This window comes from Colletotrichum phormii (genome assembly GCF_030913505.1).
Source record: "Colletotrichum phormii strain CBS 102054 chromosome Unknown BDP81scaffold_4, whole genome shotgun sequence".
Lineage (NCBI taxonomy): Eukaryota > Fungi > Ascomycota > Sordariomycetes > Glomerellales > Glomerellaceae > Colletotrichum > Colletotrichum phormii.
Window position 1 is genome coordinate 1,696,785 of NW_026851446.1, and position 12,916 is coordinate 1,709,700.

Sequence of the window (12,916 nt, forward strand, 5' to 3'; positions counted from 1 at the left end):
CCTGAACATCAACCGACCCTCCCATCGATAAACGCGCCTGCGCAACCTCGCTCGCCATGGCAGACGCGCCGAATACCCAGGACGAGCTCTACCCCATCGCCGTCCTCATCGACGAGCTCAAGGTATGGCGGTGACTCTGCCTATTCCAGCCCACCCCCGACGTCAGCCTTCACCCGCCAGCGCACAACACATTGCTAACCTTTTGCGATCCAGCACGACGATGTCCTCCTACGCCTCAATGCCATCCACCGCCTCTCCACCATCGCCCTCGCCCTGGGCGCCGAGCGCACGCGTGAGGAATTGATTCCCTTCCTCGACGGTATGTCTTGCGCATCCATCCCCCTGTGAGCCAATATCTTAACTTTCAATCAGAGTCCGTCGAGGACGAGGATGAGGTGCTAGTCGCTCTCAGCGGCGAGCTGGGCAACTTCATCGAGTACGTCGGAGGCGCCCAATGGGGTCATGTCCTCCTCTCCCCCCTCGAGAACCTCGCTGCCATCGAGGAGCCCGTCGTGCGGGACAAGGTAGCTATCGCCCCCTGCTCCACCCGCAAGTCATGTCGCCTAATCAAAACAGGCCGTCGAGTCTCTCAACAAGATCTGCGAGGAGCTGTCCTCCCAGCAAGTCGAAGAATACTTCATCCCCTTGACCATCCGACTTTCAAAAGCAGACTGGTTCACCTCCAAGGTGTCTGGCTGCGGTCTCTACACATCGCCCTACAAGAAGGTGTCCCCGGGCATTCAAGAAGACCTCCGAAAGCAGTTTGGACAGCTTGTCCACGATGAGACACCCATGGTCAGACGCCAAGCAGCCACTAACCTGGCAAAGTTCGTCAAGGAGATGCCGGCCGCTATTGTTGTTGAAGAGATGATACCCCTTTTCCAGCACCTCGCCCAGGATGATCAGGACAGCGTCCGCTTACTTACCGTCGAGATCCTCATTTCCATCGCCGAGGTCGTGCCCAAGGAGCAGCAGTCGAGTCACGGCGTTCTCCTCACTTCTCTGCGAAACCTGATCGAGGACAAGAGCTGGAGGGTTCGGTACATGATCGCGGACAGATTTGAGAAGGTTGGCAGGAATCGATACGCTCGTATGGAGAGCCACGCTAATACGCGAACAGATTTCCAAGGCTGTTGATGAGGAGGTCGTCTCAAGGGATCTGGTGCCGTCTTTCGTTAAGCTCCTCAAGGATAACGAGGCAGAAGTCCGGACCGCGATTGCTGGACAAATACCTGGATTCTGTGCTCTGGTTGACCGGACTGTCCTCCTGAATGACATCATGAGCAGCGTGGAGGATCTCGTTTCCGACACGTCCCAGCATGTCAGAGCTGCTCTCGGTACTCAGATCAGCGGCCTTGCGCCCATCTTGGGAAAGCAAGAGTAGGTTCCATAACCGCTGCAGTCTCGTCACAAGTGACTAACTTGCCACAGAACTATCGACCACCTTCTGCCCATGTTCTTGCAAATGCTGAAGGATGAATTCCCCGAAGTTCGCCTCCACATCATTTCCAAGCTTGAGCTGGTCAACCAGGGTATGTGCAACTTCCATGGATAAAAGCATCTTACTAACTGTTTTGTAGTCATCGGAATTGACTTGCTCTCCCAGTCTCTTTTGCCCGCCATTGTGCAGCTTGCCGAGGACAAGCAGTGGCGTGTGAGACTGGCCATCATCGAGTACATTCCCCTCCTTGCCAGCCAGCTCGGAGTTAAGTTCTTCGATGAGAAGCTGAGCAATCTCTGTATGAGCTGGCTGGGCGATACCGTCTTCTCAATCCGTGAGGCGGCGACACACAACCTGAAGAAGCTCACCGAGGTCTTTGGAGTCGAATGGGCGAGTGAGGCGATCATTCCCAAGGTCATGGCCATGGGCAACCACCCCAATTACCTCTACCGAATGACAACCGCCTTTGCCATCACCGTAAGTCATGTATTTCGCATCTGCTGTTAGGCCAGAAATGCTAATGATTGCAGACCCTTGCTTCGGTTGTGAGCCTTGATGTCATTGCTGACAAGATCCTGCCCATGTTGGACAAGCTCGTCGACGATGAGATCCCCAACATTCGCTTCAACGTCGCCAAAACATATGGCGTTCTGATTGACGTCCTTCGCCGTTTGCCCGAAGAGGGTACGATTTATTCCCTTGAGAAGGAGGGCGGCGCCTTCACCGCGTCTCCCAGAGGCATGGAGCTGATCCAGACACGCGTCATCCCTAAGCTCGAGAAGCTGCAGAAGGATGACGACGTCGACGTGCGGTACTTTGCGACAACGTCTGCGAACCAAGTGTCTGGACCTTCTGGCGAGCCTATGAATACATCACCATAGATGAGAGACGTAATGAAGCAATTCCCAATCTTTTTATCAGGACCATCCCAAGACTCTTACCTTGCATGCTTCGACCAAACGCTACACGGTGTTGGGTGCTACTCCGGTTCGCCTGTCAGGGCTTTACAGAAAAAAAGAAGACTAACTAGAAAGAGAGAGGCGAAGTTTTCACTGGCGGTTGACGTGAGGAGAGACGTCTCCGGGGACACGGAAGCACCCATAGATGGGGCGCAATAGAGAACGCGTGTGGTTGAGCGTAGGTGACGTTGCCTGACATTCCCCCATTAAAGAAACACATTGTATGATACACCAGCAGCCGTCAGAAGAGACACGAGATGCAATAACGAAGAATGTTATCTAGTGCCGCCGTGACTAACGATCTTGTGTGGGGTATCTTGAAGGTCTTGTTATTCGTCTAACTCATCGTCGCATGATGCTCTAGCTACGCCTGCCTCTGGAAGCACAAGCTGCTAATGGTCTGGCCCTTGGCTCCGCCAAAGGTGAAGCTAGGGTAGTCCACCTTGCCCACAGCAACAAACTTGCCCGCATCTCCCTCGTTAGAAGGGCTCTCGAACCATTTCCTGAGCTCCTCCTCTGTCCAGTTGCAGCTCGTGATGAGGAGCAGGCCGCCGGGCTTGACGAGGCGGAGCGCGCGGCCCCTGTATCCCTCGCAGATGCGCCGGCCCTGCGCGTCCTTTTCGTCGCTGAGGCAGATTGCGTCAAAGGTACCCTTGTCGAGGACAACGTCCCATCCGTCTTTTTGGGGTCCGTTGAGCACGGTTTCCCAAATTCCGTTTAGGACATCCCACTCTTCAAACTCTGGCTCTCTGGCGTCCGCCTCGTCGTCTTCCACCCCGGCGGGCGGCGCGTCCGACATGTCCTCGTCTTCCTTGGTAGCAGTGGAATCTTGCTGTCTCTGCGCCGCGATCCGGCGCGCGAGCTCAACGCTCTGCGGGGCGTAATCGACGCCCAGGGCGCGGCCGGCCCAGCCTTCGTCGCGGAGGGCGAAGAGGAGGGAGCCGTTGCCGCAGCCGAGGTCGAGGTAGGTGGCGTCGGCTTGGCGGAGGGAGTGGTCGAAGGGGGCGGACTCTGTGAGGTCTTCGAGGTAGGTTAGGAGTTTGGACTCGGCGTCCGAGTCGTCGAACCAGACTGTGCCGCGGTCTTCTGGGTTCTGGGCATTGTTTGTGAGTTCGGTTGTGTAGAGGGTGGCCCAGCTGTTTTGTGGTTTTGCTGTTAGTTTGGTGGTCTGTATGATGGGGAGAGGGTATGATTCTTTGGTAGCGCGCGGGGGGGAATAAAGAGTGTTGAGTGACGAACTATTCTTTTGTTCCGAGCTTGGAGGGCTCCAGGTGTGCTGGGGTGGATGCCATTTTGGGTTGGTGGTGTAGTAAGGTGAGGTGAGGTCAGGGCCGGACTCCGAAGCGTAGTGTAGTATCTATATAAAAGTGGAGTCTTTGTGCCGGGAAAACGACAATGTTCGTCTATACTTCAACGTGACGTTTGGATCCGAATTTGATGCCATCGCGAAAGAAGTTTGGCGGGGTGTTGTGCCGTTTTCGACCCAGAGTAGAAGGCGGTGAGGTGTCTTTTCGCTGGTGGCGGGACCCCCCACTTCCTTGTCCTCCAAGGTATTCTGCTCGAGGTGCCGGGGATCCTTGCCCTGGCAATGGAGGGGTTGATCGGTAAAAGTTACGGTAGGGTCAAAGGTTCTCGCATCTGGCAGCTCAGCTCAACATTGGTTGGTTGGGTGGATTTGGGAGTAGTAAAACCCAAATCCAAAGACGTTATGAGCGCACTTGCGGGGTAGAATCTGATGAGAGGGGGGTATGACTGATTTGTATTTGAGATGGATGAATAGTCAAGTAGCACTGCCTATCACAGTGTATTTATTTACTACAGGTAGCTCTACCTATCCCTTCTTTCCTGAGGATCAGATCATCCAATGCGAGGGGCGGTAATACAGCAGAGAGTAAGGTACAGTCACGAAGATAGGATACAGAGAGAGCATTGACGTTTCCGAATTGGTTGGTGCGGTGCAAAGAAGCATACGGGGTATAAGGTACACCAGACAAGCTACTGCACCCACACGAGCCTCTCCTTCTCCTCCCTTCCTTACCACAGGCACTTTTACAGCAAGAAGCAGAATGCAAAACCGTTTGGAGGACAAAATGGTACCACGTGCGCCAAGGGGGTAAGATGGATATGTACGCATGTAGAGATCAAAGGTTAGATAAAACAATGCACTGCTGTAGGCGATGATGACTGAAGGAGAGTTAGAAAGAGGTAGGTCTGTGTTACACGGAACCCGTGTGCCTGGTGACCACCTTCCGATGTTGCTCGCCCGTACAGGAGAAGCATCGCCACACATGTGGTGTTTGCTGTGATACTTTTTCGTCTCATTCATCCAATGTGTAGAGAGCACGACCGCGCGCTGCTGACAGAGAGGAGGGGCTTGGGGAAGGGGAGAGGAAGGGAGGGGGAGGAAGGAAAGGTGACGTTTCGTCTGGTGTCGTGAGGTTCGCTCATATACACAGACACAGCGCACATCGTCAAACCCGACGCCCCTTCTCTCCATCCACTCGTTCTCCCCTCCTCTGTGGCTATCGCCAGCTCTTGGAGTCCTTTTTAAAATAAATAAAAATCAGTAAAAGTCCAGGCCTCGACGCTCGCTTTAATCACGCGTACGATAATCAATAATCCAAACCTCCTCACGGACTTCTGCCATCCATCGATCAGAGTCAGAACCGCAACGTAAACCCAGCTGCCACACCTTTTCCACGGTCCAAGGCTACTTGCTTCTCGTGAAAACAAGAGCAACCATGTACAACTCCCACCTCCTCCTCAGCTTCGCCCTCTTCCTTCTCGTAGCCTTCAGCGCGAGCGGCGCCGTCGCCCCGGCACACCACAACGACCGCCGCCAAATTCATCTCGCAGCGCGACAGACGCCAGGCCAAGAAGAGACCAGGACCAGAGGTGTAAGTCGTTTTGAAAGCAATCGCGGAGCAACATAACGTCGATTGAATCTTCCCATTTCAACCTTATCTTTGGGCTGACGTTGGTTTGTACTAGACTTGTACACAGATGAGCAACAAATGCAACTTGACGGGACGAGATGCCCAAGTCTGCCCGGCGGACTACAATAGAGTCAGTAACACCCTCCTGGAAAATCACGGATGTGACAGTATCTTCAGTCGCAAGAGCTGACATCAACCCGCAGTGCCCCTTCGACGGCGCATCGTGTGTCCTGATCGAGCCAAAGGGGGATTCGAGCCGCAAACCCGAGGTGCGTTGTGGCTATCTTGGCAGCACGAGGTCGTGAATCAGGAACGGAATGGTTTTGAGAAACGGCAAGAAAGCAAACAACTTGTGAAGGTACCCTGGAGACTATCTAGGCTCTCTGTTTTGAATAGAGAGCAGGCATCCAAGTTTTCCTCCTGGTATGAATGTGAATCTTCTTCAGTCATGAGTTCCGCCCCTTTCCATCCGCATTGTTGATGGTTGACTCCTGTCCCCTTCCTTCCGGCTGAGGTCCTCCAACCCATATGGACCTCCTTCCACGCTCTTAACGCAGCAAATTCGACTGGAAATCCTGCCCCTCTACGTGGACTGCTGCAAAGTCACCGGAGCATATCACCTGAACCTTGGCTCAACCGAATTACTTTCAAAGTGCCCAAACAGTCGCCTTGACAAGAACCTGGCGACCCCGAACTTCCACTACTGGGAAGCCCGCGAGTCGCACCGTGCTGTTGTCCTTGGGGGGAATAGCTGAAGGAAGGGCGGTATCAGTACTTGTGCCAACGATTGACGACGCAGTGCTGCCCTTGCGGCCGGCCTGCGGTCCACCGCTGAGTATATTTGTGAACATACCGCTCTTGGTCTTGTCCGCCCGCTGGTTCTTGCCACTCTTGTCCTTGTCGCCTTCTTCAGCCTCTGGTTCCCCCTCGGCTTTCTGAATCTCCAGAGGTGGAAGCGGCGTCTTCTCGACTTCCATGATGTTAAGTTGAATCGGGTCTCCCGGCAAGGGATAGTTGATGGCAACATCTCTGCTCTCTAGCGGCAGGTTGGCTGCGATACCTACTGCCAACTCGACAATCATGGATGCGCTGCCGTCAACTCCAAGTGGCGCAGGGGTTGTCATGTACTGGAAAAGTGTCGCCGTGAGTTTCGTTGTACACATCTGGGTGAAGTTCGCCCTGCTGTCTGCACTCTCTGGGGAGTTCAGAACTCTCTGCAGACCCTCCAAGGTGGCCATTCGCCAGCTCACGACCTTATTTGTCAAGGCATCGAACTCTTCCTGGCTGCTCATCGTGTACGAGAAACGGCGGATGTTGAGCTCGATCTCCTTCAGCTGCCGGCTGAGGTCCATGTCGAGGCCGGGGTGGAAGCACTTCTGGAAGATCTCTTCTACAATCCACCTCGTAATGACAGCACGACCAACGGCTGTCATCTCCTGCTTGCCGGTCTTGAGCGCATCAATGCTGACGAACATGTCCAACCATTGCGGTACTGTACGCCAGTCCTTTCTGATATTGAACGAAAGGTTGTTGATAGCACCATTCAGACGGTTAAATCTTGTTATGTACTCGCTGTCGTCGAGGGCAGTCCGTGACTGTGACATTCGCTGGTTGGCAACTGCATTTTGAAGGACCTCAATTTGAGAGTTGAGGTTGTCGATCTGTGTCTTGCCGTCAAAGTACAACCGCTTAACATTCTTATACTTAGTTACTAGGATTTGTCAGTACACTTCTAGCATAGCACTCATGTACTGCTTACGAAGCTCCTTGAATTTGTCGGGATCTGCGCCGTCGCGATCGGGGTTGGAGGGCTGTGGGCTGTTCCGGCCTTGCTCTCCGGTGGCGCCTTCGAATTGGCGAGAGTCTGCAGCACCGCCAGGCCGGAAGGCAGCGTTGGCGCTGCCAGTGGTAGGAGGCATGATCTGATTCTGTCTATAACCTGGAGGAGGGCCTGCAGATGCGTCGACCTGACTGCGCAATGCCTTCTCTGTCTCTTGGGATCGTCTACTCGGGGGAGGGCCGCCAGAGGGAGGAGTCATGTTCTGCTGGTGCGGCTGCTGCTGGGTTTGAGGTCCTCCTTGCTGTGCAGGGGGGAGTGTGGGAGGCAGCGGGCTGTCTGTGGTTTGTACAGCGTACCTCACTGCGGGGGAGGTTTGGTTGGAATGTACGTTTGCCGACAGAGCGTCTGAATCAGTGACGGGTGATTCATGCGACAGCTGGGAAATAGTCTCGGGATTCTGATGCGAACCGGCACCCAAGTGACTAGTGTAGATCGTGGGTGGTCCAGTTTGGTACTGACCAGGCTGCTGGTTGGAGTATTGTTTCTGGTACTGCTGCTGTGAGGGGTCGTAAGCAGGCTGCTGACCGTGTTGGTGCTGTTCCTGCAAGGTCGGGATCTGCTGTGGCTGGCAATCTCCGTAGTCGGCTTCTTCGTAGGGGGTATTGTCGAAGTCGGTCGGGACGTAGCGAATGGAGTTGCGATTGGAATCGGGGTTCTGTAGACGAGGGTCTCTGTTAGGGTCTTGTGCAAAGTGGTGATCCTCGGTCTCGCCGACGCCCTGTAAGGGGGAGGGTTGTTGATGAGGTGCCGAAAGTGGCCAGTCGGCAGGTTGCTGGTCCAAGGACTGCTGGGACGGCTGCTGGGACAAAGTAATTCTTGCAGGTGGTGGGTTGCTCACTCTTTTGGACGGTCGGCGAGCAAGACCACCGGTGTTATCGTAGGAACTTGGCGGGGTAGGTTGGGGGGGCGGGGTGTTGTGATGATCGCGGCCCGATCCGCCCAAAATGTTCCTGAGCAGCTTTCGTGCGGATCGCTTTTCGGGGACAGGCGCGGGTTGCTGTTGCGGAAGAGGCGACGTTGCTTGAGGAGCAGATGAGGTGCTGTTGACGGAAGTTCTGAGGTTGTCGACGGAGCTAGATGCAGCGCCGGGTTTGGCGTTGTTGGAGTAGGGGGCCACGCCGGGCGGGTAGCGCTGTGACTGGGAGCGGGAGACGGAGTCGGTGTAATCCTGCTGACTCCTCTGGCGCAAGTCAGCTATGGGTGGATTGTGGTGCTGCAATAGGAGGGAGTTGCGCGAGGTCGAGGCAGGAGGATGGTAATCGTGGGGCTGCTGCAGTGGAGATGGCCCTTGCTGCCCTTGTTGCTGTAGCTGGTGTTGTTGTTGAAGGAGTTGTTGCTGTTGCTGCTGCTGTTGGAGCTGATGTTGTTGATGAGCAGCCAGCTGGTTTGGGTGGATGTCAAAGGATTCGCTGGAGCTGAAGGCGGTCGACGAGGCTGAATGGGGGGTAATTTGATTGAGACTATTAGCGCCGGCGGCGTTGTTGGTCGTGGTTGTGCCAGTGCCAGTGCCTGCGCTCAAGGCAGGAGCGAGGGAGGAGTGAGAGTGAGATGAGGAGGAAGGAACACCGGCGGCACCAGCAGGGCCGGAAGGCGGCGCAGGACCAGGCGCGGGATGTGATATCGCTGAACCTGAACCTGAACCTGAACCTGAACCTGAGCCTGAGCCTGAACCCGATCCAGCAGCAACCTCTCCGCTCGGATCAACAAGTGCTTGCTGCGAGCGGTTGTGGTGCCTTCCAATGCGACCGAAGGCCGGCATTATAACACTGTGATGTCGTTGTGCGCAGCCGCCGCAGTCCAACCTGGCTTCTTTTTTTGGTTTATTGGTAGGTCTCTTTTTTTTTTGTCCCTTGTTGCTTGTTTGGGACGCTTGCCCTCCACTGAACACTGCGGGTAAAAGGGAGCAAGCAGATCGATCGTCCTATGCCAAAACGGCACAGCCCGTGGGTTGACTGACTGACTGAACTGACTGAAAATGAGAGAAAGCAGAGACAGACAGATACACAAGACCGGATGGTGGACCGAACGCGCAGCTTTGCTTGCTTGCTTCCGGGGGTACGCAGCAACGTAGCGGGACAGGCTTCGTTCGCTTCAACTCAGCTTGGCTCAGTCAAATGTCGGCTCGAATCTTGTCTGTCCGTCGATGTGCAAGGTCGAGATGCAGTGGCAGAAGCAATGACAGCTAGCAACCAGCGGCAAGCAAGAAAGGGAAGCAAGAGGATGGCAAGACGAGAGATTGATCAGCCCGTCCTGCTGGTCCCTGTTCCTATTTTTTGCGCGCCTGCGCCTGCGCCTGCGGTTCTGCGTCTGCAAGACCCTGTCTGTCCACTTCTCACCCAAGTTCAATCTAACCTACGTGTGCAGGTGCCCGCCAAAGGAAGCACCACCACCAGAGCAACAGGCAGAAGAACAGATGGATTGGTTCGGATTGGCTACCCAACCTGCAGAAGCGGATGCCGCGCTGGCTGACTGGGTCTCCCGTCTAGGTCTGGGTTCCTTGGAGGGGCTTCCTTGGGGCTGTGCACAAGTCAACCCAGGTCGCCGTACGGATACTCCTCGCGAGCTGGAGGGAGAGCTGGATTCGCTGATGGCTTGATGCTAGGGTGCTGCCGATGGCTGCTTTGATGGAGGCTGTCTGTCTGTCTGTCTGTCTGTCTGTCTGTCTGTCTGGTGTGCAACGCTATCCCATTCTCGACCAGCAATCGCAGGCCAAAGACGAATAGCTGCAGAAGAGGGTTAGAGGGATTCGCTGTCTCCTCCGTCGTGTCTTTCTGCCGGGTCTCTCCTCCGGCTGCCTCTGTTACTGGCTGGGGTTACCTCTCTTCAGACGAACAGCGGTTAAGGCTCGACACTCGTGGGGGACGATGAGCGACACGCTACAGCTGCTGCGGGGGAGGGATCTGGGGCCGTTTGGTGAAACACAGGCTGGTTTCGATCCGCGTCGTCAGGGGTCGTCGTTCGAGGTCTTGTCATCGGCAACCCAAAGATAGGGCCTCGAAAGCCAAGCGCTGGGATGGCAAAGACAAACGATGAGCGGTAGAATAACGAATCGATAACGGGCGAGAGTTGCGGGTTGCTCAATGGTCAGTTGTGGATGTCAACGGTAAAATCAATTCAACCCGATGAAATTGGGCGGAATGTGGAAGAGGGGGCGTAGTCAGACTGAGGAGAGGCGAATGGTGTCGTGTTAGGATCCCACGCCAGGATAGGGCTGATCAATTGCCTTTTCGCCGGTCGACCTTCTTCTCCCCGCCTGGGGAAGGGCTACGGACACGAGATAATGCCTCACGAAACGAGCTTGTCGGATGGGGGACTTCAACATTCGTAGGAAGCCTTGAGAGAAACGGTCAAAGAAACGACTCAAGATCCTACGTCTTCCTCGCCCCGGCTCTGAGCTTACTTACATGCATTATTTCTGTCCGGAGCTCGCGGCAAGCAAGCCAAGTTCAAGGCTAGCCAATGCTTGCCATCTGTCAGCACCAGCGATGTATCCGAACATTAATGGGATGATGGCACTGGCTCGGGCATTCCTAACATCAGATCTTTTTCGAAAATCCAACTCAAGACTGGACGGACGTAATAGACTCAAAGATTGCTGGGCGCCAATTTTACCCAAGTCTTCATCCGAATTCTAACCACGAGCTCATTCATCTCCCATCAGCAACGACGACCCTACACTGTTCAGCAGCAAGATCCTCGTTCGTCTTCAGTCACCTTCTTGGCCACTCGGTAGTGCGGGAGAGCTGCTGCCACCCTGCACGAAGCAGGCCAAACCCAGCCCAGACTAGTCGGCCCTTGGCCTGCATCCCCGTTGTCAAAAATCACCGACCACGCAACAACACTGCGGCCCTGCGGCTGACACCCAGCCCCGAACAGCACGCGTAGACGGGGAAAGCGGACCACCCATTATCCGTATGTTGCCCGAGCTGAGCGGTGCAGTGCAGTGCAGAGGGGAAGGGGCAGAGAGGGTTGCCAAATCCTAGGCTTTGCACCCAGGCATTGGGCTACGACGCATTCCCAACAGCATTGAGCACTCACTCACGTCTACCCTTGAGGCCGTTCTCCATCTCAAAACAAGTCAGGAGGTAATGCGAACCCTCGTCGATATCTTGGTATTTGGGACAGATTCAACTTGCTTTGGCGTAAAATTTTGGAAATCTGGGAAATGACGACATTTCACAGCAAACAACAGAGTTTGAGATGGGCATCTAGAAATACTCTTCCTGGAAGCCATGTAATATTCAACGTGAGTACCACCTACCTTATCCCCGCCGAACAGGCGCAGCTCGGACAGCTCAGCCCTAACGGAACCTTGTTCGTGGGCATAACTTCCCAGGTGCGGCGTGCCAAGGTGGTCTCTCTTCATGTGCTCCCCTCTGCACTTTAACTGCAAATGAGCAGTGGGGAGCTCTCTCACCTTATTCTCGGCGAAGGCTTGCCCGTGTGGTCTCCTCCCCCACCTCACGATGCTGTGTCCCGCTTCAATATGGGACAGCTTTACGCTCATAAGCTCCATATCGCAGAGGTGGTATCATTATCATATCAACAAGCATATCTGCAGCATGAAAAGGCCATGGCACATACATTGATTAATCCGGCTTGGCATTTCTTAAGCCGTGTTTGCAAGAAACTAAGCTCCAGTCTTTCGGTCGTCTCAAGATGCTTATCAGTTGTTCTAGTCTCCGGCTCGTTTTATGCATCATCGGCGATGGGATGTTTCCTCTAGACGCGCAGAGCTATTTTCAGGGTATAACCAGGAAATACTGTGGCCATGAGATATCGTACTTCTTTGCTGCAACTAACAGAACTAACCTCGTAGCTAGATGCTATCTTTACAGCCGAGCAAATGAGCTCCGGCAAACAGACAGGTCTCGGGTCTAAGAGCTTAGGTGGAGACGCATCCAGAGCAAGTTGAAGCTACTAGTCAACCTACTGGGAGGAGAGACGACAGGGCTAACAGTAAGCTCAGTATTCGTAAGGTTCTCCACATTGACAGAAGTAGGTACGAATACTCCGTACGGAGTACAGCTCACGGCAAATTACAAACACGTGTGCTTTTTGCAGTGAAGCTACCGGAGGGTGAGTCATGGTGCGTCATTTGGATTAAATCGTGAGAAATGACATTCTGCTGTAGATGAAATAGAGTCCACAAAGTTACTTTGTAGCTCTGGAGCAACGGACCAAGACCCGCGTCTTCGGACTTCATATTCCTGAGTGGGAGTCAAACGAGGACATTATCAAACGGCCACGCAGAAAATAGCACATCTTCATACCGTCGTCTTCATCCATATCACTAACTGCAGTGCCCTTTGGACCATCATATTGGGCAGTTGTTCATAGACTCTCACACGGCTGGGAGGAAGCATGCCGACGGCCGGCCAAGCGATCCAATGTCGGCAGGGGTCTCGTTCAAAAATGGGGTGTGGGGGGGAGAGAGGGGAGACTCTTTCCTTCAAGCTCCTCTGCAAAAAAGTTTGTTTGGCGTGGTTGTGGTCTATTAATAGCCCCCGTCGTACTGAGAGAAAAAGACAAGGAAAAAGGGGGGTCCCCAACCCTGGAGAGGGCGGGCTTCTTTCTCTTGGCGGTGGGAGCCGAATCTCTCTCTTCCTCTCTTTCTCTCTCCGCAACTGGACTTATCCGAATCAGGGATGGCTCGGACTCTTTCCAGCTCACCTCACCTAAGACAAACGAAAGGGGGGGCCAAGCAGGAGGATGGGAGGGGTTCCACCAGGTTCACCAC

At 54.4% G+C, this 12,916-nt stretch overlaps 5 protein-coding genes across 5 annotated transcripts; 2 read left to right on the top strand and 3 right to left on the bottom strand.

Moving 5' to 3' along the window:
* Positions 1–56: 56 nt before the first annotated feature.
* On the top strand, positions 57–2,322 carry BDP81DRAFT_311894 (armadillo-type protein; the record flags this gene model as incomplete). Its single annotated transcript, XM_060583761.1, has 8 exons — positions 57–122; positions 214–319; positions 373–524; positions 577–1,068; positions 1,121–1,380; positions 1,432–1,532; positions 1,581–1,918; positions 1,972–2,322. 8 exons carry the CDS (start codon positions 57–59, stop codon positions 2,320–2,322), a joined length of 1,866 nt encoding a protein of 621 aa, XP_060449118.1.
* A 442-nt stretch (positions 2,323–2,764) lies between these two features.
* Positions 2,765–3,692, bottom strand: BDP81DRAFT_446809 (S-adenosylmethionine-dependent methyltransferase; the record flags this gene model as incomplete). Its single annotated transcript, XM_060592105.1, has 2 exons — positions 2,765–3,536; positions 3,640–3,692. The coding sequence occupies 2 exons, from the start codon at positions 3,690–3,692 to the stop codon at positions 2,765–2,767; spliced, it is 825 nt and encodes a 274-aa protein (XP_060449119.1).
* Positions 3,693–3,972: 280 nt separating this feature from the next.
* Positions 3,973–4,773, bottom strand: BDP81DRAFT_164598 (uncharacterized protein). The gene has a single exon (XM_060582084.1). It carries the CDS (start codon positions 4,724–4,726, stop codon positions 4,253–4,255), a length of 474 nt encoding a protein of 157 aa, XP_060449120.1. The 5' UTR covers positions 4,727–4,773; the 3' UTR covers positions 3,973–4,252.
* A 159-nt stretch (positions 4,774–4,932) lies between these two features.
* On the top strand, positions 4,933–5,705 carry BDP81DRAFT_420205 (uncharacterized protein). The gene is made up of 3 exons (XM_060589827.1): positions 4,933–5,297; positions 5,392–5,466; positions 5,540–5,705. The coding sequence occupies exons 1-3, from the start codon at positions 5,142–5,144 to the stop codon at positions 5,639–5,641; spliced, it is 333 nt and encodes a 110-aa protein (XP_060449121.1). The 5' UTR covers positions 4,933–5,141; the 3' UTR covers positions 5,642–5,705.
* Positions 5,706–5,756: 51 nt separating this feature from the next.
* Positions 5,757–9,062, bottom strand: BDP81DRAFT_164645 (uncharacterized protein). Its single transcript, XM_060582085.1, has 3 exons — positions 7,096–9,062; positions 6,190–7,047; positions 5,757–6,087 (listed from the first exon to the last, which is right to left on the bottom strand). Exons 1-3 carry the CDS (start codon positions 8,933–8,935, stop codon positions 5,984–5,986), a joined length of 2,802 nt encoding a protein of 933 aa, XP_060449122.1. The 5' UTR covers positions 8,936–9,062; the 3' UTR covers positions 5,757–5,983.
* Between the last annotated feature and the right edge of the window lie 3,854 nt (positions 9,063–12,916).